The 23,921-nt window shown below is 45.8% G+C and overlaps 1 protein-coding gene across 1 annotated transcript in view; it reads right to left on the bottom strand.

Moving 5' to 3' along the window:
* Nucleotides 1-23,921, bottom strand: part of SEZ6L (seizure related 6 homolog like) — a 199,162-nt gene that overhangs the window by 25,084 nt on the left and 150,157 nt on the right. Inside the window, 3 exon segments of the mRNA XM_013983000.2 lie at nt 4,328-4,519; nt 7,910-8,104; nt 14,824-15,020. Of these exon segments, the coding sequence (XP_013838454.2) occupies nt 4,328-4,519; nt 7,910-8,104; nt 14,824-15,020 (584 nt within the window).

The raw sequence follows: 23,921 nt of genomic DNA, 5'->3' as shown, positions 1-23,921 counted from the left end.
TCACCTGCCTGGCACAATGCTGGCAGGATCCAAGCCAGGCTCCTCTCCAGGCGTCTGGGAGGAGGGTGGTGTGTCTCCTGACACCCAGTTTGACTTGGGAACTCATTAGCCTGGGTGTCAGGAATGCCTTCTCACCAGAGCTGCAATCAGATCTCAGGGAGAGGTGGGCCTGGGGGGTGGGAGGTTGCTTCGTGGGAGCCCAGCGGCAGCTGCCACAGCCCAGAGGGTCTTTGGAGGCTGTGCCTCATTAGTGAGGTGCTTTTTCTTTCTTTTTAAACATATCTCCACCTTTCAGTATTTTTAAAGCAGCTTCTATTTTTAGCTTTTCATCTCTGGGTCTCAGCAGCTTGAATTACTCAAGATGCTTCTGATCACCTTCACCGTCATGGGGGGAATGGAACTGCCTTTGCTTCTTGGGCTGCTGTAAAGGAAGTGCCATGAACCGAGGGGATTAGGGCCACAGTCAGGCCTTGCCTCACAGCTCTGGAGGCTAGAAGCCTTGAGCAAGGAGGCAGCAGGGCCCTCATTCCCTGGAAACATCCAGAAGGAAGATCCCTCTGTCTCCTCCCAGTTTCTGGTGGTCGTTGGCAATTTTGGGTGCCCCTGACTTGCAGGTACAACACTCCCATCACATGGCATCTCCCAGTGGGCCCAGATTTCCCTCTTCCTTTGGTTGTAAGGACACCAGTCACCAACTCAGCGCCCACCTTCATCCAACATGACCGCACCTTAACTTGATTATATCTGCAAAGACCCTATTTCCAAAAAAAAGCTCACATTTGCAAGTACTGGGGGTAGGACTTCAGCGTAGCTTTTGGGGGGAACACAATTCAGGCCACAACAGGAACCAACCAGTCAGTGTGAACTCAGCCCAAAGGTCTGGGGACCGGGAAGGGAATGTGGTTGTGGTTAAGGGGTTAGGACTGTCGGCTTCAGGTCCACTGGGACAGCCCTGCACGCATTGGTGTCCTGCCATCCACGGTGAAATGATGGTGGAGGCAAGGCTGGTGGAAGGGATGCTGGCTTTGGAGATCTGAGTCATCAATCTGAATCCAAGCTCTTCCCTGGAGAAGTTTTGTGACTGCAATCATATTTCCCTTTGAGTCTCAGTTTCCTTTACACAGCACCCCCAAGAGCACACAATTCTATAAGTGCATGAGAATGCACATATATATACACACTTATATATATACATACATATACACACATATATCTAAGTCTGGTTAGTAATGTGTTTTAAATATGGTAACTATTGTTATCTATATATCCTCTGAGCTTTGGTTTCCTTAATGTATAGGCACATATATGTACATATTGCATATAAAGATACATATACATTCACAGATATGTGTAATGGGCTTAGCAAAATGTCTTACATAGTCAATAGATAACAACTACCATTGCTACCTATAAAATGGGGGCAGTGGTGTTTTATCTCAAAGGTTATCCTCAATAAAATTTTACCTGCCAGATCGATTCAGCTCTTAAATTCTAGGACTCAGGCTAAACACAGGGCTGTATGGTCCAAGATTCCCTGTTATTTGTGCAAATAATAAAGCCTCTCCTTTTCAGTGCAGAGATTTTTATTTTGATGATCTCCCACTTGTCTACATTTGCTTTTGTTGCCTGTGCTTTTGGTGTCATATCCGTGAAATCACTGCCAAGATCAATGTCATGAAGCTTTCTCCCCTATGTATTCTTCTAGAATTTTTACAGTTTCAGGTCTTCCGTTTAAGCCTTTAATCCTTTGCTTTTGAGTTGATTTTTGTGTATGGTATCAGAAAAGGATCCTGTTTCAAAGAAAACAACTGGCAAGAGAAATCTCCAATTTATTGAATGGGAGAACATACTTGCAAACCATATATCTGATAAGGGGTTTACTTCCAAAACTGATAACTCCTACAATTCTGTAACCAACAATCAAATAACCCAATTAAAAAAATGGGCAAAGGACCTGAATAGACATTTCTCCAAAGAAGACATACAAATGGCCAGCAGGCCCTTAAAGATGCTCAGTGTCACTAGTCACCGGGGAAATAAATGCAAATCAAACCACAATGAGATATCCCCAACCTGTTAGGGTGGCTATTATCCAAAAAGCAAAACACAACAAGAGCTGGTGAAGATGAGAAGAGGGAAACCTTGGTGGGAATGTAAAATGGTGCAGTTGTTGTGGAGACCAGCGTGAACGTTCCTCAAACAATTAAAAATAGGACAACTAGATGATCCGCAATCCCACTTCTAGCTCTTTACCCCAAAGAACTGAAACCAGGATCTTAATGAGATATTAGCACTCCCACGTTCACTGCAGCACTATTCACAACAGCCAAGAAGTGGAGACGAATGTCACTGATGGATGAAAGGATGTAGAAAACGTGTATATACACACAACAGAATGTCACTCCGCTTTAAAAAAGAAGGAAATTCCGCCACAGATGACAACATGGATGGATCTTGAGGATATTATTATGAGCGAAATAAGCCAGTCACAGAAGAACAATTACGCTATGATTCCACTTATAGGTGGCTCTAAAATAGTCAAATTCATAGAACCAGAGAGTGAGTTTGAATTTGACCGTGCTCTGCTCTCTGCCAGAAGCAACAGATGTCGTTTTATTTTCTTGCCAGTAATGAAAGAATTAATGCACGTGACATGCTTGGAATGGTGCCTGGCATACAGTAAGTGCTCATTAAGTAAGGCATACCTCATTTTATTGTGATTTGCTTTATTGAGCTTGGCAGATATTGCAATTTTTTAAAAATACAAATTGAAGGTTTATAGCAACTCTGCATTTGTCAGATGATGGTTAGCATTTTTAGCAATAAAATATTTTAAAATTAAGGTATGTCCATTGTTTTTGTTTGATGTCATGCTATCACTCACTTAATAGGATGAACTATAATAGGGTATACCACAGTACAGGGTAAACATGACTTTCATATGCACTGCTTTACTGTAATATTTGCTTTATTGCAGTGGTCTGGAACTGAACCAGCAATATCTCCAAAGGCTGCCTGTATCTGCTTATCCAAAGGACGAGGACAAGGATTTTCTTGCTTTCCAGTTGTCTTCCAACAGTGATTTGCTTTTTGTCCACCTAAATTGCAGGGCTGCTTGTTTGTGTGGCCATGAAAAGTCCACAAAGCCTGTTTTGATACTTGTGAGAAGTGATAAAACACAGCTACCACAGGAAAGAGCCACGTCCTTAAATTACACTCTGTTCATCACATCAGATGCAGATGAGTTTACAAAAACCACACAATCTACATCTCTCTCTCTCTCTTTTTTTTGGGGGGGGGTCTAAAGTTAAACTCTTGATTCCCCAACACTATCAAAACCTGCATTTGTCAGATGATGGTCAGCATTTTTAGCAATGCTCTGGGACACGGGCTGGCTGCACCCCTAAGGGAGCCGTTTCAAAACACATTCACATAAAACAGCAGTGCTGCTGACATCTCTGAGCCCCAGATATTATGTGAGGCTCTGTTCCTTCTGCAGAGCCTCACGTGCCCCTTAAGCAATGGTTCCAGACCCTGAGGGCACATCGGAATCCCTGGGGAGCTTTTGAAACTCCTCCACTGCTGTTCAGGCCACAGCCCAGACCAATTGCAACCAGCTCTCCAGGGAGTTTTAAAATGTCCTAGCTGATTTCCAAGCACCAGTGAGGCTGAGCCCCCACACTCCTGCCTGGTAGGAATGTGTAGTCACTCCTCCATTCTTAGAGTCACCTTGGGAGCTGTTTTGTAGTTTCTATGGTAGAAACCCCCTCAAAAGTATTTTTTTGTAACCAAATGTTTACTTTTATGGCTCCAAGAGGGGGTCAAAGAGAGTTTAAATCCACCCTGTCACCCTGTGGACCGCTTAGGGTTTTTGGTGGGGGTGCTGTGCTTGAGGTGGGATCTCAGTTCCCAGACTAGGGACTGAACTTGGGCTGCAGTGGTGAAAGCGCAAGGGTCCCAACCACTGGACCCCCAGGGAACTTCCATCAATTTTAAGCAGTTAGAGTCAGGCAGGTATGGTTTTGCCTTTGGCTGGCCTCCTTTTTAACTCACTGTGTGAGCTGGGGCCGTGATTTCACCTCTCTGAGCCTTAGTATCCTCTTTGTAAGATGGTGACAGTCATGCCATGCTCATAAGGCCACTTGAAGCAGCAGAGGGTAAATGTGGTAAAGGACTGTGCAGAGGACCTGATAAACTTACCATAAATATTATAGTAGCTACACCCTCAAGCTGTTAGCTATTGTGACAGTGATAATAACAAAAGCCCTCCACCCTGAATAAGAGGAAGCCAACCCACCAGGAGCTCAAGTCTATAAAGAGGACTCACAAACGCAGTGGGGCAGGCGAGATGTCCAGATGGGTGTGCCAGTTTCGCGGCTGTAGCAGGTCAGGAGCGAGCTGCCTTCCAGCACGAAGCCCGGGTTGCAGGTGTACTGGATGGTGGTGCCCACCAGCAGCACGGGATCAGAAATCAGGCGGGTTGAGTGGTCCACTTCGCCGGGGTCGGTGCAGTACATAACTGCGCGGGATGAAATCAGACCGGTGGGCATTAGGGCCTGACGACCATCAGTTTGCTGAGAACTACAGAATAATCCAGAACATTTCCTTACTTAGTTCTTTTCCCCGTTTGAAAGCCAATGCATGTGGCTGGAGAACAGGCCAGGACAAAACAGACGTGAATTTAATTTCACTTTTAGGAATTTGCCCAAAGAAACATTCACATCAGGGTCCAAAGACCCATATGCAAGGCTACACACTGCACAATTATTTGCAACAGTTTTAAAAAAAAAAACCTCACAAATCCTTTAACAGAGGACGAGTTAACAATCATGGAACAACCAGGAGTTCCTGTTGTGGCTCAGCAGGTTAAGGACCCAATACTGTCTCCACAAAGACGTGGATTTGATCCCTGGCCTCGCTCAGTGGGTTAATATCCAAGGTTGCCACAAGTTGCAGCATAAGTCGCAGACACAGCTCAGATCTGGTGTTGCTGTGGCTGTGGTGTAGGCCGGCAGCTACAGCTCTGATTCGACCCCTAGCCTGGGAACTTCCACATGCCACAGGTGTGACCCTAAAAAGAGGAGTTCCCATTGTGGTGCAGCGGAAATGAATTTGACTAGTAACCCTGAGGTTATGGGTTTGATCCCTGGCCTCGCTCAGTGGGTTAAGGATCTGGCGTTCCTGTGAGCTGTGGTGTAGGCCTGTGGCTACAGCTCTGATTCAAGCCCTAGCCTGGGAACCTCCATATGCTGAAGGTACGGCCCTAAAAAGCAAAAAATAAATAAATAAATAAGTAAAAGAAAGAAAGAGAAAAAAGAAGAAAAAAAACCCATAGAACAACCATTCCTTGAAATCTTGATCAACTACCAAAGAGAAAAAAGTGAGGAGCCCATCATGGCTTCTTTGCGGGGTCTTACGATAGTAAAACAAGCATCTATTACCTTTTAATTAAAAAAATCAATATGATCAAAGGAAATCATAAACCAGTGAAAAAGGAAGAGAGTCTGGAAAAGAGAGAAACAATTGAGTTTTAAACTGACAACTTTCACATAAAATTTTGCAGTGTTACTGATGATACACCATTGCTAATATTTACATGGAAAAGAAACATTCTGAGACTCAACGAAGCTTGTTTCTCATTGTGTTGCAAAAAAATGATAAAAAATAAAAAAAGGAATGACATCGAGTGTGTGAGATGAAAAGACACTTTTATGTCTGAGTTGAACAAAAGGCTGTTGTGAGGTGTTTCTAGAAACTGATGCCTATTATGGTAAAATATCTATACCTACATGTATATCTGTGTGTCTACATTCACGGCACAGACACACTTACATATGTATCTGTGTAACAGACACATACTTACGTATGCAATTGGACCAATAACAGAATAAACTTTTGAGAGTGGTTCCATGGCCAGACAGCAGATCATAAAAGATTTTCACATTCTACCTCATTATGCTATGACTACTTGATTACGGTAGGTATTTGTTTCTTGTGCAATTTTAAGATATGGTTATACACATCTTTTAGTGTTAAGAGTGGAGCTGAACTGGAAGTTGCCTGATGGCCTAGTGGCTAAGGGTCTGGTATTGTCACAGCTACCATGCGGGTTCCAACCCCAGCCTGGGACTTTCTACATGCCTTGGGTGAGGGGAAAAAATAAAAAGAGTGGAGCTGAACCTATGAAAGGTGGTAACAACATGCAGGGATTTCTAGGTGGGACCCTGTTGTTCTAGGAGGTCCTTCTGCCCCAATTTCAGGAGAAAAGAAAGCAAGTGAGGCACGTTGGTGAGTCTGTGTCTTGACCGGAGGGTGAGTGAGGCACCCAGCATGGGAAGATAAACATGCAAGTGCAGAAGGGGCCCAGTAGTACTATTTATTTGCTCCTCTTTGGGCCTTTTCTTGGCAAAAATGAGGCATGTGAGGGGACTTTCCCATGGAAAGCTAGTTTATTTTTTGATTACCGTACAAAATGTTTACATGTTTTTTAAAAAGTGATGATGTAGGAGTTTCTGCTGTGGCTCAGCAGGTTATGAAGTCGACTAGTATCCATGAGGATGTGGTTCGATCCCTGACCTCGCTCAGCACGTTAAGGATCTGGCGTTGCCATGAGCTGCGGTATAGGTCACAGATGTGGCTCGGATCCCATGTTGCTGTGGCTGTGGCATAGGCTGGTAGCTGAGGCTCTGATTCTACCCCTAGCCTGGGAACCTCCATATGCCACAGGTGCGGCCCTAAAAAGAAAAAAAATGATGATGTAAATTGTATTAATGAGTTTGGGATGGGTCTTTATTTATTTTTTGGCCATGCCCGTGGCATGCAGAAGTTCCTGGGCCAGGGATCGAACCTGAGCCACAGCAGAGACAACATTGAATCCTTAACTGCTAGGCCACCAGGGAACTCCCAGGATAGGGCACTCTAATTGCCACCACTTGGCACTTCTTGCTGTCCCACTTTTATTTTCTGTCATGATATAAACACATACCCACATTCCGCCTTCTGCTGCAGAACAAACAGATGTGTTTGTGTAGCTGGTTTTGTGAATCTTTTGTAAGTTCTTTCATGTTTCCCACAATTATACTTAATTTTCCTTGATGTTGGGATGTACAGGAATTGTACATAACCCCCCACCCTTCCCTTCCGATACCCTCTTTCTCAGCTCACACTTAATATTTCTTATCATGCAATCAGTGATTTAGGTCAGCTGACCAGATCTACCAAAGTGTCACCAAGGATCCAAGGGGTCCCAGCAAGAAGGTTACAGATGAGAGCTTTCTGTAGGAGGTGGGAAGCAAATGGCTGCGGGGAGAGGCCACCTCCAAATTTAGCTTCCACTCCACTTTGCTACTAAGACGTCAGTGCAGAAACCAGAGGCACTTCCTTCCACTACCCCTCTTTAGGATGCTAGACTCAGCTATCATCAGACTCGGCTGGCCTTCTGAGGAGAGCAGGCAGGAGGGACTGGGAGATGGGGCTGGATGCTGTCTGCATGAAATCAGCTACCTTCTATAGGCACCATCAGCTACCTACCATCAAACTAGGGCTTCAAGGGCCAACCTAGCTTTGTTTTGCTTGGCAGCTGCAGGTATTTTAAAGACTTGAATCTGAATGATGTTTTTACCCAGGCTATATATATTCTGGTTTATACAGTCCACACCACTACCTAATGTCTCACACTCAGCCTGTTTGACTCACATTATCTGCCAGGATTCTGAAAGCACCCGAATCTGAGATCCCTGCCCTTGGGCTACAAAATGACAATTGTAAGCAGCACCAGTGTGTTGGTAGAGCCAGAGAAGGGGTCAGATTCTACATGAAGAAGCTCCATTGCCTCTACACAAAAAATACTCCATGGGAGGGACTTACCATCCAATGACCTAGAAGGGTAAAAACACAAGACTATTCTTACTTTTCTCACAAAATGGGGGGTCGCTGCTCCAGCTGAGGTCCCACTGGCAGGTGAGAGTGTCACTCCCCACGATGTCATAGCCGGGGTCACACTGGTAGGTGATTCTGGCTCCCCTCACAAGCTCCGTATGAGAAGTGGTTTTCCAGCCATTCTGGATCTCAGGCAAATCTGAGCAGGAGTCGTTCCTTGACACCTCTTTAAAACAAAACATCATCCTTAGATGGGCAGGTGGCCTCGGAGTTTGGCGATCCTTTTAGGAATGTCAGAGGAAAGAGCAAATAGAAAAAAAAAAAGCCTCTGGAAAGAAGCAGCACAATTTCTGAAATCCCTTAATCTGCAAGCGTTCTTCTACAGCAAGATTGTACAATGACTTCTTCTCATTTTGGATGTGGAGTCTCTGGCCCAGTCAAGCCTTCAGATAACTGCAGCCCCAGTTGGCATCTTGACTACAACTTCATGAGAGATCCCAAGTCAGAACTAGCCAGCACTAACTCCTGAATTACTGACTCATAGAAGTGGGGAGACAGTATATGCCGACTGCTAATTTTTGGGGGGAGGTCATTACAGGGGTAGCGGGAAATAGGTTGCTACAACATTCAGCTTCATCCTAAGAATGCTCATAAGTCACAAAACAAAAAGGCAACCCACAGAATGGGAGAAAATATTTGCAAATGAAGCAACTGACAAGGGATTAATCTCCAAAATATACAAACACATCCTGCAGTTCAATATCAAAAAACCCAAACAACCAGAGTTCCTGTCGTGGCTCAGTGGTTAACGAATCTGACTAGGAACCATGAGGTTGCAGGTTCAGTCCCTGGCCTTGCTCAGTGGGTTAAGGATCTGGCATTGCGGTAAGCTGTGGTGTAGGTCGTAGACATGGCTCCGATCTTGCATTGTTGTGGCTCTGGCATAGGCTGGCGGCTACAGCTCCGGTTAGACCCCTAGCCTGGGAACCTCCATATGCCATGGGTGTGGCCCTAGAAAAGACAAAAAGACAAAAAAAAAAAAAAAAACCAAATCAATAAAAAATGGGCAGAAGATCTAAATAGGCTTTTCTCCAAAGAAGACATATAGATGGCCAGTGGGCACATGAAAAGATGCTAAACATCACTAATTATTAGAGAAATGCAAGTCAAAACTACTATGAGGTACCATCTTACACCAACCAGAATGGCCATCATCCAAAAGTCTGCAAAATAAATGCTGGAGAGGGTGTGGAGAAAAGGGAACCTTCCTATACAGTTGGTGGGAATGTAAACTGGTACAATCACGATGGAAAACAGTAAGGAGGTGCCTCTAAAAATGAAAAATACAACTACCATATGATCCAACAATCCCACTCCTGGGCATCTATCCAGAGAAAACCATAATATGAAAAGATACAGGTACCCCCATGTTCACTGCAGCACTATTTACAATAGTCAAGACATGGAAGCAACCTAAATGTCCATCAACAGAGGAGCAGATAAAGAAGATGTGATACATACATACAATGGAATACTACTCAGGCATAAAAAAGAATGAAATAATTTTTTTGCAGCCACATGGATGGGCCTAGAAACTATCATACTAAGTGATTCGCTATCAGATAGATATATGTGGAATCTATAAAAGAAGGATACAAATGAACTTTTTTGCAGATCAGAAACAGACTCACAGATTTTGAAAAGCTTGTGGTTCCCAAAGGGGATAGGTGTGTGTGTGGTGGAGGGTGGGAGGAATGAACTGAAGGTTTGGGATTGGCATATGTACACTGAGGTTATAGAACCCACTAAAGGGGACCTGCGGTAGGGCACAGAGAACTCTACCCAGTATTCTGTGATCATCTAGGTGGGAAAGGAATCAGAGAGAAGGGATATATATATATGTATGACTGGTTCACTTTGTTGTACAGCAGAAATTATCACAACTTTGCAAATTAACTACACTGCAATAAAAGTTAAAAAAAGAATGTCCATAAATCTATGAGTTTGGTGGATTAGGCATATATATTTTTTGTAACTCACATTAAGAGAAATGCTTAACTATTAAAAGAGAAATAAGGAGTTCCAGTTGTGGTGCAGTGGAAACGAACCGAACTAGTATTCATGAGGATGCAGGTTCAATCCCTGTCCTTGCTCAGTGGGTCGGAGATCTGGCATTGCTGTGAGCTGTGGTGTAAGTTGCAGATGCAGCTTGGATCCTGTGTGGCTGTGGCTGTGGCCGGCAGCTACAGCTCTGATTTGACCCCTAGCCTGGGAACTTCCATATATCGTGGTGAGGCCCTAAAAAAAAAAAAGAAATAATTATTGGTTGCATTCTTCAAGTCATATTGCATCAGTGAACATTAACTCTCCAGAAAATGCTACACCCAGCTTATCATCTCAGGGTCCTCTCGACTAATTCTGTTTTCTGTTTTCCTTCTGCAAACCTTTGTTACGAAGGTAGCAATCCAAAGCCCATTACTATTGTTCTCGCTTCAAAGTGCCCACTGCACAGATTTTGAGAAGAGAGCTAATTACACCCTATAATTAATTTGCAGCTCTTATGTGCTTCTGGGGAAAGCAAAGCACTTCCACTGTCTGCAGGAAAGTCATTCTGAGAAACCAGCAATGGCTTTTCCCGGGATTTCATCATGATTTTATTTGGGGAAGGGAGATCTCCTGGGTGTCTGCGAGAAGAAGGGGAGCGGGAAATGGCTTCTAGAATTGCTTGGTGGGGAACAGGAGCCTCTATTTTTAGGCCTGTGAAAAATTGGCAGAGCCCTGGACTGGGGACACAGCTGCAAATGTTTAAACTCTGATGAAAGAGGAGAAATGGGGGCAAATGCTGGATCTGTGGTCTGCTTTGTACCAAATGCTTTGAGACTGAAAAAAAGGTTTGCTGGTCTGACTTTCCAGTGGGAGTTGAGATTGCTACACATTTCTGTGGGACCTCCTGTCTCCTTTGTGGTGTTCATCACCCTTGGCCATGACTCAGGGGTTGTCAGCGTGCAGCAGAGTTTTCACTCAAATCTTGGCCCCACTGCTTACTAACTGAGTGGCTGTGGCTAAGTCACTTAACCTCTGTTCTCTAGTTCCCAGACTCCACCCCCAGAGACCCTGATTCAGGAATCTGCATGTTCACCAAGCACACCAGGCAGAGGTTCTGGAATTATCTTTTCCTATGAACCCTTGTTAACTTCGCTCAGAATGAGAAAACTAGCCTAGGAGTCAGCAAACTTGCCTTATCTTCCTTATTTTAGAAGCTGTGGGACTCTAGTCACATCAATAAACGGCTCTGAGCCTCACTGACCTCAATCATAGAGTGGAGACAAGAACCATGATTCTGTCTATTCTTAGGGGAAAGGTAAAAACTAATTAATGTGCAATTGATGACTGAGCTGAGTTATATGGATTCATTGCTTTGTTTGACTAAGGTGCTGTGAGTGCCTACTATGTGTTAGGCACCAGTATGTAGGGATCTGAAGTCATGGTTCCATTCTCATGGTCAAGATGAGCACCATGGTCCAACTTTGGGGCAAAAGAAATATCCAGATGCACTGAATACATGCCATGACTTCCCAGTCTTATGTTCACGGCAAGCATCACTAATCAAACATAGCAATCTCTTTCCTTGAATCAAGCTGAAATCTCCCAATCTTTCCCAACACAACACTCCAGGGAGCCACCACCATTTGACTGGAGTTGACCTACAATATGGAGCTTATTTAGTATCCTGGGATTAGAGGAATAAACATACAAATAAACATTGCTTACTCATATCTGCTTTTTAATTCCCTTCTCTCCCATGCACTTGGCCACAGACAACAGCAAAACGCAGGAAACCAGTGAGGAGAGTGGGTCTTTGCTTCTGTCTGTGCAGAGGAGAATTATGGGAAATCAGAACCACGTAGGCCTAGAGTGTTCCTGTGGAAGGTTCTGAAAGCAGCCCGGGAAGATAAGCCTCAGCCAGCTTCCAGAGCTGGGGTCAGGCCTTGATGTCAATCCAGGAGCTTCAGAATTCTTGAGATGACAACAGAAACCCATAACTCTTCCACCTGATTCCTCTACTGGATGGGAGTTGAATCTATGTCTGGTTAAATCCAGACCCAGGGTAACAAATGCCTCTCTCGTGCCCATGGCAGACATCACTAATCAATCACGGCCTTCTTTTCCACTGTCTTCAGGCACAGCCTCCTCTAAAGTCAGCATGGTCTTCACCATAGGTAGTCACAGGCAACTGCTTGACATCAACATTAAATACAGAGGCCTACTTCCTTTCTCAGTGAAATTAACTATGTGATTTCTTTAACGGAAATAAAAAAATTGAACTGTTCTTTTTGTGTTACCTATATTAGCCAGTCTGGGTACTCCCAGGGAACTAACTCTGAAATCCCATGGCATCAGCATAAGATCCTGATATTGTCTGTTAATCAGACCGCCTCTCCCATTTTTGCTAACTGGCTCAAGGGCAGGGAGAGAATTCCATTCATTCCTGTATCCTGATGCCTAGCATGGGGCCTGGTGCATCAGTTTTTGAGCCACATTCTCTGGGAAATGGAGATAATGCGTTTGTAAGATGAAATAGAATAATATATGTAAGAGTGCTTGCCAGCTTCAAATTGTCACATGAATCTAAGTTTCAGCTTCAATTACCAAGAGTACCTCCTCTTCGAGATGTTGCCAAACTGAACACTGGCCAGGCTTTCTGGTCAACCTTGGGCAGCCTTGGATAGAGTCAGATTTCTGTCATCAAGCTGAATGCAGCTTTGGAAGACGGACACAGGCATCAGAGGAGACAAAGGAGCAACACTATGACCTCATATTCCAGGAGGGAGGGAGACAAGGAGGAAAAGTCCAAGGAGACAGATGGAAGCCAAGTCACCAGAAACTCTCCCTCCAAAGGCAGGTGACTCTGGAGGGCACCTCACCTGAACAGCCTCTGCCAAGGGCACCACCCAATAAAGAACGCATGGAGAGTGGCAGCAATAACACTCGGAAAATACTGAGCATCACAATCAAGGGTAAAAAGGCCCCTGAGAAACATAAAAAAGAAGATCAACACTTGTGATCGCCTCTCTGAGAGGTGCCCACAGAGCAGGCAGGCTTAGCAAGTGTCTACCAGCTGTAAATTAAAAAAAAAAAAAGCAAGGGACTCATTTCTACATGCATGAGGCTCCTTGAGACAGCCGAAGGTCGGGGAAGTAGCTTGTATTTCAGAGGCAAGAGGAGGTGCAGAGAGAACATGTTGTATTAGCTAGAGATGGGCACACTTCTTTGGGAAGGAAAAACCAAAGACATGGACTCCTGCTCAAGCCAGAAGGTCTTTGGTGGCTGGGGTGGGGAATCAATCCTTCTTTTTCCCTGTCCCATCTTGGAAGTCAAGATGTCCACCTCCTCCCTGGGAGGGGCAAGCCAGCCCCCTAACTGCTGGTTGAATCTTGACCCTTGAAATCTCCAGGAGGCAAATACCCACCACCTTGGATGCCTTAAAAAGTTAGGTCCTGACCCCCAGCTTGCGTCTCCCAGATTCTCTGCTGTTGCCAAAAATATGGGGAGTGGAGAAACCCTTCGAGGTGTGAGCAAGTCCCTTACCCTTGCTGGTCCAGGGCTGCTTCTGCTGTGACACCACAGGGCTGGATAAAGGCTCTGTTAGTTCAAGTCCCTCCCAGGGCTGGGATCGGTGGGACTTCACAGTGTTCTGGTCCCCTGACTGCTCAGGATGATGGTGGCCTGGACTAGGGTGGTGGCCGCAGAAAGGTGGAGAGAAGTGTCTGAATTTGAGATACACTGTGGAAGTGGAGTTGAGAGGATGGGTTGGACACATGGGCAAGGAAAGAGGATGCGGCTTGAGAAACCAGGAGAGTTTTGGCTCCACCTCCTGGGATGGGCAGACAACAGGAGAAGCAGCTGGGTGGTGGCCAGGGTGGGGAGGCACAGAAATAGTTCTGTTTCTGGCCATGCTCAATTTGAGATGCCAATTTGACATAAAAGAGGGTAGTTGGCAGGGAGTTGGATGGATCTGGAGTTCACAGGAGAGGTCAAGGTTGGAGGTACAAATTAGCAGTCAATGGAATAAAGATAAATATTGTTTAAAACTGTGGGACTGGATGAGAGGACATGGACAGAGAAGAGGAACTGGTCCAGGATGTAGCTTGGGACCCCCCAGGGATAAGCGATTGAGCAGAGAAGAGCGATGAAGCAGGGAACGAATAAGAGGGAATTACAGGGTGGACAGTGAGGAGGGCAGGGTGTGGGTGAGCGAAACAAAAAGAAGAGGATATTTGATGCTCAAGTGTGAACTTAGTTTGAACTTTATGGCAGGTTTTTTTGTTTGTTTGTTTTTTGTTTTTTGTTTTTTGTTTTTTTAAGATGAGGGGGAGAGAAAAGACTTGGAAGCCACATTGAGCATCAAGAAAGACATCTCTCGCATCTACAGGTCCTAAAGTACGGGAGGTGGGAGAGAAAGGGCTGCTTTGGTTGGATGGGGCTGCAGGGGAAGAAGCATCCTTAAGGGAGAGTAAAGCTTCAGTTCAGGCGAGATGGTATAGATAATGCTTTGAGAAGCTGCAAATAGAGGAGCATGTGTGGACTATATAAAATCCCAGGTGACTGCAAATGAAGAAATGGGGAATCTTAAAGTTATGAGACATTATCTACTAAGTCCTGATATCAACTGGAGAAGGGATCAACATTCCCATTTTACAGAGGATAAAAAGGAAGCTCAGAGAGGTTGACTTAAGGTCACAAATTCATTGATGACAGTGCTAGGACTTAAACCCTGGTCCTTTGGACTAGAGAGCCCAGCCTCTTAAAAAAAACACCTACATGTATTTACTGTGCCAATACATTAAAAAGCCCCTATAGCAACAACACTGTCCAAAAGTCATGGAAGAAATTCCTTAACTTGCATCTAAACCCAAAGAAAAAGCAACTGTCTAGAACACTTACCTATATAGTTTATGATGAAACCTTGGCCCTTCCCAAAGATGAGGCCAGCAGGGTCCGAGTGGAACTGGATGGTGAGGTCCGGCGTGGATGAGTACAGCTTCTGGGGGCCGCTGTTTCCAAGGTACTGTCCCAAGATGTGGGGCATGACCTCGTCACCGTCGTAGACGGTTAGGATGTCACTGTTGCTCAGGTTCAAGCTTGAGGGGCAGAGAGAAGAGGAGGGGTCTTGTGAAACAAAGTTACGGGTATTCAACAAGCCTTTGATTTCTTTCTTCAGGCAACCTACTCTTTCTTTTCTTTTTAAAAGTCTTTTTAGGGCCATGCCCATGGCATATGGAAGTTCCCAGGCTAGTGGTTAAATTGGAGCTTCAGCTGCCAGCCTACACCACAGCCACAGCAACACGGGGTCTGAGCCGCATCTATGACCCACACTGCAGCTTGTGGTAATGGTGGATCCTTTAACCCACTGAGCAAGGCCAGGGATTGAACATGCATCCTCATGGATACTAGTCAGATTGTCAACCCATTAAGCCACAACAGGAACTCCAACCCGCTCTTTCTTGAGACATACCATGGGTCAGGCCCCAGGCTAGGAACTGGGGACAAGGTTGGCATAGACTGGAGATGAGAAAAGGACGTGCTGGTCTTTCCTCCAAGCACAGCACACAGATCTGTGGGTGGGCTGGGCTTCTGAAGACTCATTCATGAAGGGTCTTCCCTGCGTGGAGCTCACTGCAGCCAAGTGCTGCACTGTCAGTAGAACTGCCTTCGGTACCCTTGTCATGAACAACCTTTTCCCGGGTGAAACTAAGTGCTGGGTCACCTGCCGGGGGCGTGACATGGGTCTTCCATCCCTCTTTGGTACAGAACAAGCTGCTTCCTAATGAAAACTTGCATTATCATATAAGGTGCAACGTTCCTTCCATTTATTAGGCAGCAAATGCCTCAAAATCAACCACGTCATCTCTTATGTCTAGCGGGTGGGGCAGAGAGTGGGATTGAGGCACCTTATTCATGAAATATGCTTAAACCTGCGATCACTCTTCACAGCATTACACGATGACACATTTTAAAAGACTCAATTGCCAGGGAGTCCTTGACACTAAATGTTTGGACAGTGATGGACAGTTAATAATCTAGAAAGCATTTCAATATGCCACAGAAACATGTGCTGTGTTAGGTGTGCTGATGTAAGGAATGTCAGATAATTCAGCGCTGGCTGCGTCAATCATGGGCAGATAGTAACTCATGCGTCTTTCCTTCTTTTCTCCTTCTCTCCTTCTTTCTTTCTTCCTTCTCTCTCATGCCTTTTTCCTTTGTGCCTCCTCCCTCATATTTTCAGGCACCTACTATGTGCCAGGCACTGTGCTGTGCTCGGAGGACATGAGGGGTCACAGAGCAGTGGTCTGTTTCAACTAGAAAGCCAGGGACTGTGGTAGGAGTTATAATCAAGGTAAGTGCAGAGAAGGGTGTCTAATGCAGCTTAAGGGCATCATGGAGGTCTCCTTGGAGGAGGTGATGCATGCTTCAGATCCTCAAGAAAGAGTGGGGACCACAAGGGAGATAAATAGGAAGTAGAGAGAAGGCAGCGGCTGAAGGAGGGAGGGAGAGGGGTCATGGCTTCGGAAGGAATGCGCCTCGTGGTCAGTGTGCCCCTGTTTGGGTATAGACATCGGAGCAGGAACTGGACCATGAAGGGCTTAGACAGCCAAGTTTGGGTTATTTGGATATCATGTTGCTGGGGATGAAAGACCATAAGGATTTTAAACAGGAGCGTCCTGACCGACTGAGCCGTTCCCTGCCAGAGGAGAGGTGTTCCAGGAAATGGCCCTGAGTGAAGTTCCCGGGACTGATACAGAATGATGATAGCATCCACCCCCACCTCCTGCAGCCACCCCCCTCCCCAGCTTCATCCAATGCCCAAGGGCGGTGTTCACTGCCACCCTGGGAGGGGGGAGAAGATGTAACCACTATTGCTGGTGCTTCAAGTAGTAAGAACAAAACATCAGAAGCCTAAGGCACACTGCCGAAGGTCTGTTCCAGAGGGCGGGGGATATATTTTATTCACCACAGTATCTTCCACAGCATCTCTCACAATTCCTCATGTAAAATTGTCCAAAAAGGGGGCTTAGGGAGATTTTAATTGCTCCCAATTAAGCTCCATCAGCTTCTCCTGCATCACCCCAAAACCTCCTCTCCTGACACTGTGCACTTACTTTGCGCGCATGGCTTCAAGGTGAAGCTCCTAGATGCTGCCTACCCAAGGCCAGTTTCCAACTAGGTTACAGCCTCTAAACCCCTATGACACTGACATTCTGGAGTTTCCACCTTCTCTTGCACACAGTAGGTGCTCAGTAAATGCTTTGGTATGAAAGAGCCTGCCAGAGAGTCTCTTTGAAAACAGAAATGGGGGGGGGGTTGATGACAGTTCTTAAACCATGGTAGGGAAGAGCCTCGTAACTCTAAGTACCATGAAAATATCAATGGCTCATGAAAGTGCTGGATTAGGCTGGGGAGAAACATGGTAGATGGCAGATATTTATTCCTTAAGCCGACTTCACAGCCCATCCGTTGGTAACAGTAGGTTCCAGGCAGTGCACAACTTGGCTTTTTTCTACCATTCATTTCAATGATCTCAATGCAATAGAAGGCTCCTGAAGGGTGCAAAGAGCTTTCATCTTAAAACCCTAGAACAACTCTCTGTTCTTTCTAAAATAGGAAGGAACAGTGCATGGGAAAGAACACACAGTCTTAAAAATCAGAAAGCTCTGGTTTGATTCTTGTTTTGACACGTTCATGGAGGGTATGTGTTTTTTTCTGAAGTACCCTATCTGTGAATTGGGCTTAATTATTTACAGTCTATGTCATGGGTTTTCAGAGTGAGGTGAGGCATGCAGAAGACTGGGATCAGATTCCAGGTTTGCAGATAGTACCTGAGCCAGTCTGGCCAAGTCATTTGAATGTTATGTCATGTTTTAATGTCCTTATGGGTATCATCCTCATCTCCATGCCCATCATTCCCCGCATCCCCACCCTCATCATCCTCATCCTCATCTCCATGCCCATCACCACCATCACCACCATCCTCATCCTCATCATCACAATCATCATCACCATCAACACCATCCCCATCCTCACCATCATCTCTATCCCCAGCGTCCCCACCATCATCATCCATGTCCTCATCATCCTCATCTCCATTCCCATCACCACCATCCTCATCCTCACCATCATCCCTATCCCCATCATCATCATCTACACCTCCAACATCATCCCCATTCCCCACCCCATCCTCACCATCCCATCCCCACCATCATCATTATCACCAATACCCCATCCCCAAACCCATCCCCACCATCCCCCCAGCACTGCCACCATCATCAGTTTCTTTCTGGATTGCCATTTACACCAAATGACATCAGATGATTTATGTCAGTGATTCTCAACTAGAGGTGGTTTTGTGCCTTGGAGACATTTGGCAATGTCTAGAGACACAGTTGTCTAGCCCAACTAGGGGGGCTGCCAATGGTGAGGTGATGTCAGGGGAACTGTTAAACATTTTACAGTGTATGAGATAGCCTCCTCCTACAACAAAAAAAAATTTGTATCATAATTATCTGGTCCAAAATGTCAATAGTGCTAAGGCTGAGAAACCCTTACTTATGTCAATGAATTTTGTAGAGTATGCAACAAAACGATTAAATGTACCTTCTCCTCTTGTCCTGGAATTTCAGACAAAGTCCCCTAAGCTAAGACTAAGCCAACACTGAGTATTCCTACTTTCTAAATGGATATATATGGCCACTGATTAAGACTGGGTTCTCCAGAATCAGAGCTTGAGCAAGGATGTGTCTTTTGGGTCTGGCTTATCTGGTAGGTCATCCCAGGCAGCATTAGGGAAGTGACACAGGAGGAAGGGAAGGAGTCAAATGTGTGGTGCATCAATGGTCCAGTTCCACTGTGGGCATTAGGCTCCATCTGCAGGAACTATGAGGCAGAGTACAGAACATACCTTGAGGGGAAAGGGAGCTGGGGTATTTGTCCTCCAACTCCCATCCCTCATTGGGTGAGAGCTGCAACTTAGCCCTTCTGACTTGCACGCCTGGTGTCAGAGAAGGCCTTTAGGAAAAGAGCGCTGCAGTCTGAAGCCATGGTAGGTACATAGTGGCAAGTGCTGTAGGGCTTGGATATGACACCAGTGGTATCTGTGGCCACCATCTATGCAGCTCTTCCAATCTGAGCCTTTCCCCCACCTCTAGCTTACAGAGTGTAAAGAATTCATTGGGCCATCAAAGAGGCTTGAAGGAATGACTGCCTCCAGGGGCAGGTCACTGAGGGAGGGGAACCATGGGGAAGGGCGGTGTATCATTCTAATCAGTGAAGAGGGCTTCAAAGAAACTCTTGGTAGCTTGGCAGGTGTTTTTCTGGGGGGTGAGATGTGAAACAGTGACTACATTTGATGCTCACCAGGAAGAGTAATGATTAAAATCGGCCTGCGGCTGCCTGCCTATCTGGGTGCAGAGCAAAGAGAGCAAGGGGGGTACTGATGAGCGAGTATTCTCATCCCTGATGAGAATGGGGATGTTCTGAGGTCTAGATGTGAACCCTGATGAAGGCAGCCACCGTCCATCTCCTTAAAAGTGTTCCCACTCTGAACTGGAGATGGGACCCAGCCAAAGGGAAGGTCAAGAACAGCCAGGCTTGGCACACTCTGCCCACATCAAGTATGCCCCAAGAGAGAGGACCTCATGGACTTTCGACACCTTCCATAACGTAACAGTGCAGTCACATCAGGTTGTCCTATGAGAAAAAAGCAGGCCACAAGGCCCTTTCTCATTATGGAATTCCCAGCCTGAGGAGCACTGCTGAGGGAGGGGTGAGGTTTTAAAGTGGATAGTTTCCAGCTGTATGATTATCAGATTGAACTGCACTTGTTACAAAGAGAAGATCCATGAAAACGAAGCTTTCACCCCAAGAAGCCAAAAATGGAGAAGGTTCATGAAGGGGAGGTGAGGGAAAGAATAAAGTTACTCTCTGCTGTGGCCTTCTGGATCCATTTTTTTTTTTTTTGAGAGACTAGTTCCAGTGATATATACAAAGGCTTGTAGTTAATTTTCTCCCCAATCCAAAGACAAGCCTGCGTTATGGCTGGCCCACCCCGCTGTGTGTAATACACCATTACACCAAGGGCAGCCCGGGTCCCTGCTGCTGGGCCATCCTCAGCACTGAGAGGAAAATGCAGAGACTTAATGGCCCAGAGATTGGCCCCGGGGCAGAGCATGGCTTTCTGCTGAGGACAGAAGAGAGACGTCAGCCAAATACAACCTGTGGAGGTGCCAAGAAATCAGGATGGTGGTTTGACTCCAGAACAAACAGGAGATGGGGAGGTGCCAGCGAGTGAGGGGCTTTGATGAAACTGGAATTGGGTGTAGTAGGTCCTCTGGAGGGAGAATTCTTCAGGAAGACAGAGCTCCCCAAAGCCAGCCCCTGCCTGCGCCAGCCCTTCTTGGATGCCGTAGGGAAAGGCTTTCCTTGGGCACAGAAGACCCCAGCCTGTGTCTCCTTCTAGATAACAAGCTGCCCCTTTTCCCTCTGTCTCTACTACTGGCTCTTCTCTATCTTTCCTCTGGACTGTTGGCAGCACCTCATGGCCCACTGACTCCATCCTTCTCTGGCCTCAATCCCTCTTCCATCAGGTGAATCCTTCTAAAACACAAACCCAGACTCTCCCCTCAACAGATCTAGAGACGAGCAAACATGGTGGTCTGCCCATATGATGGAATATTATTCAGTCATGAACAGGCATGAAGTACCGACACAGGCTACCACATGGATGAACCTTACAGACTTTACCCGAGTGAAAAAAACCCACTCACAAAAGGCCACATATTGTATGATTCCACATCTAAGAAACATCCAAACAAGTAAATCCACAGAGACAGAATGCAACTTGATGATTGCCAAGGGCCAGGGAGCTGCAAGGGGAGGAGTGGAGAGCAATTGGCTAATAGATATGGGTTTGTTTTGGGGATGATGCAAATATTTTGGAAATAGTTATGGGGGGATGTTGCACAACATTATGAATGTACTAAATACCACTGAATTGTGTATGATAAAATGGTGTATGTTATGTGAATTTCACTTCCATGAAAAAAAAAAGACTCCAGTTCCTCTTAAAGTGCAAGCTTTTGATCCCAATGGTAAGGCTCTGTGCATCTGTTTTTTTGCTTCCTCCCCTCCACACAGCCTCACCTCTCCAACCAATGTTCCAACCCAAATATTTCACACTCCAGACAGACTGAATTACTTGCCAATGTTGCCAAAGAATTGCACACATCTGGGACTTTCTACATGCTGTTCCCTGGACCCTGAATCCTTCCTTAGCCTCCCCGCTCTAGACCTGGGTAACCCCTTACCCCCCATCTTTTAGTCTCATTCTCCAGAGATGGATTCACTCACATGTGGAGTACCCACCACCCCCTAGTGTCTGGGCTGGGAGCCCCTCTGCTCACTCCTATGAGCTCAGCACTCGCACCCCAATGGTCTGGGTCTGTCTGGGCAGGGTGGGGGGAGACCGGAGGCTCCCTGAGCAGCCAGCCTGCTCATGACTGTGTCCCCAGGTCTCGGCAGGGTGCTGAGTGTGTGCTGTGGGACTCAGCACCAGCCCTGGGTGGATAACTGCCTCTCAGGCTCAGCTCCCACCCAAGGTGGATGGTGGTTCTGATCCCATCTTTGCCTGGGACTCCGACCCCCAAATGGACTCTCACCTGTGCCAGCTCTGGGGACTGGACTCCTCTGGTCTCAGCTGCTCTTAGCACTTGCTCCAGGGGTTAATTTGAAAGCCCGAAATGATGGGAGCTGCCCTATGCGATTTTAGCCCCACCTGCTTCCTGGACCCTTCTTATCTATGCCCTCCATTCTTCTTAGATATGCAGGTCACCAGAATCAAGCCTGATACCACGATGCCCCTACATACCCAATGGGTCACTCCAATGCCAACCCATGACCTTGACCAGCTGGGTTCTAGCTTCCTCCCCTCCCCCACCTCGGTCCTGCTCCAGGAACATCCTGAGCCCTGTCTGGTGGCTGACCGGCCATTTGCACAGCAGCATTGCTTCTACTTCCAGCATCCTCTTTCAACCTCCCGCCCCCCACTGTGTCAGGGCCATAAAAATGCTGGTCCCACGCTGCTTTGGGAGAAAAGATCTCCCAAAGTCTCATTTAGCTTTAGAATAACACTGCCTACTGAATATTAACAACCCCACAACAATCCTATAAATCAAGACTTTCTGCTACCCCCATGTTACAGGTAAGGAAACTGAGGCTCAGCCAGGAGAAGATACCTGCCTAATGTTAGGGAGGAATCAGACTCAGGACTTAAACCTAAGTCTGTCTAAGCCAAAGCCTGAAATATGAGCCACTATTTCATACGATGTCCCATGAAGTCACCCAGACGTGTCTCCAAAAAGTGTGTCCAGGTTCAGTTTTATTTCAGAAAATGTGAATTAAAAATTACAAATAAAATCCGTAGGATGAGGAAGCCCTGTTTCATTGCCCTGCCCCCTCCCCAACCTGACATGGCTTATGACGTCATTGCTAGAGTTCATTTGATTAGAATCATGATTTCCAAGTTTTTTTTCCTCCCAAGATATTATTTCTTCTCTCTATAGACTCCCTGTTGTATATAATATTTTGTCTCCTAAACATTTTGCATTTCTTGGTAACAAATTTCATTCATTTTGTTGCTGTTATCCATCCTGGTGTATTCATCCTGTATGTGATAAAATCTGCGTAAAACTGTAAAATTGGTTACTTAGTCTGGGTGGCTTTATTTTAGTGGAATGAGATTTCTATTATGGTTTTCTAAGTATTTAAGAAGAGTCTGGGGGAGTTCCCATTGTGGCTCAGTGGGTTACAAAACCGAGTAGTATCCATGGAGATGCAGGTTCTGTCCCTGGCCCTGCTCAGTGGGTTAAGGACCTGTGGTGTAGGTCGCAGACGTGGCTCAGATCTGGTGTTGCTGCAGCTGTGGCGTAGACCAGCAGCTACAGCTCCAATTCGACCCTGAGCCTGGGAATTTCCATACGCTGTGGTGCAGCCCTAAAAAAAGAATCCAAAAAAAAAAAAGAGTCTGGGAAGGATGCATAAGAAACTGGTACAGTGTTTGCCTCGAGGAAGGGGGTTGTTTGCTGGGAAAGGATGGAAAACTTGACTTTCACAGTAGACCCTGTTGTACCTTTGGATTTTGAATCATGTGACTGTATTAAATTTTCAAAATAGATAAAAAACAGCCCTAGGGACCCTCATTATGGCTTTCACTAGGGTCTAGAGAGCCAAAGAGGTGAGGCTGGAATACAAATTTGAATCTGACACACATCAGCAAATCCTTCTCTGGTAAAGTAATTTTTCTTTTGGTCAGCAGAGGGCAGTGTATATCAAAGCAAGGTACAGGCTGCTTTTCCCCTGCAGGGCGCCCCCCACCCCACCGATCCTTACCCCAACCAACCCGGACCTTGGATGTGGAGAGAGGTGAGTTTTGAAGTTGTTGAGCTGAGGTTAATATTCTACAGAAGGCATAGAAAGAAATGAGTCAGCTACCTTGCTTTTCTCTATTCCTTTCCAAACAAACATCTGACCCTTGCTTAGAAATTTTGCCTTTAAAAGTCCTTCTGGAGTACCCTTCACAAGACAATTTTGTTGGGTAGACAAACATTTGAAAACGTCTAATGGCTACACAGTTATTTAAATGTGAATTAGAAAAATATATAAATGTGTGGTTTGCACATCAAACTTCTAATTTCATGGACATTATTTTGCTTAGAGTTAGCCAAGTGAAAAAGGCAGGCCAATTTAGATGCAGTTTAAGTGGGAAAATAAAAAGTAGCTGGTAAATAGAATTGGACTGTGGAAATAGCGAAAAATAGCCCACAGAAAAAATCTCAGTTTCTCAGCCTTCTGGGACTTCAATGAGGTCCACAGGTGACCCCCGGCTCACCTCTGCTGCCTCAAACATCTCTGGATATACCAGGCCCTCTGTAGCCCCTAGACCTGCCTTAGCCAGGCTGGTGCCCTATAATCTGGAATGCCTCTCGTCTCCT

Source organism: Sus scrofa, chromosome 14 (assembly GCF_000003025.6).
Source record: "Sus scrofa isolate TJ Tabasco breed Duroc chromosome 14, Sscrofa11.1, whole genome shotgun sequence".
NCBI classification, from domain to species: Eukaryota; Metazoa; Chordata; class Mammalia; order Artiodactyla; family Suidae; genus Sus; species Sus scrofa.
The sequence above is the reverse complement of the archived record's forward strand: the minus strand, read 5'-3'. Positions and strand labels throughout refer to the sequence as shown.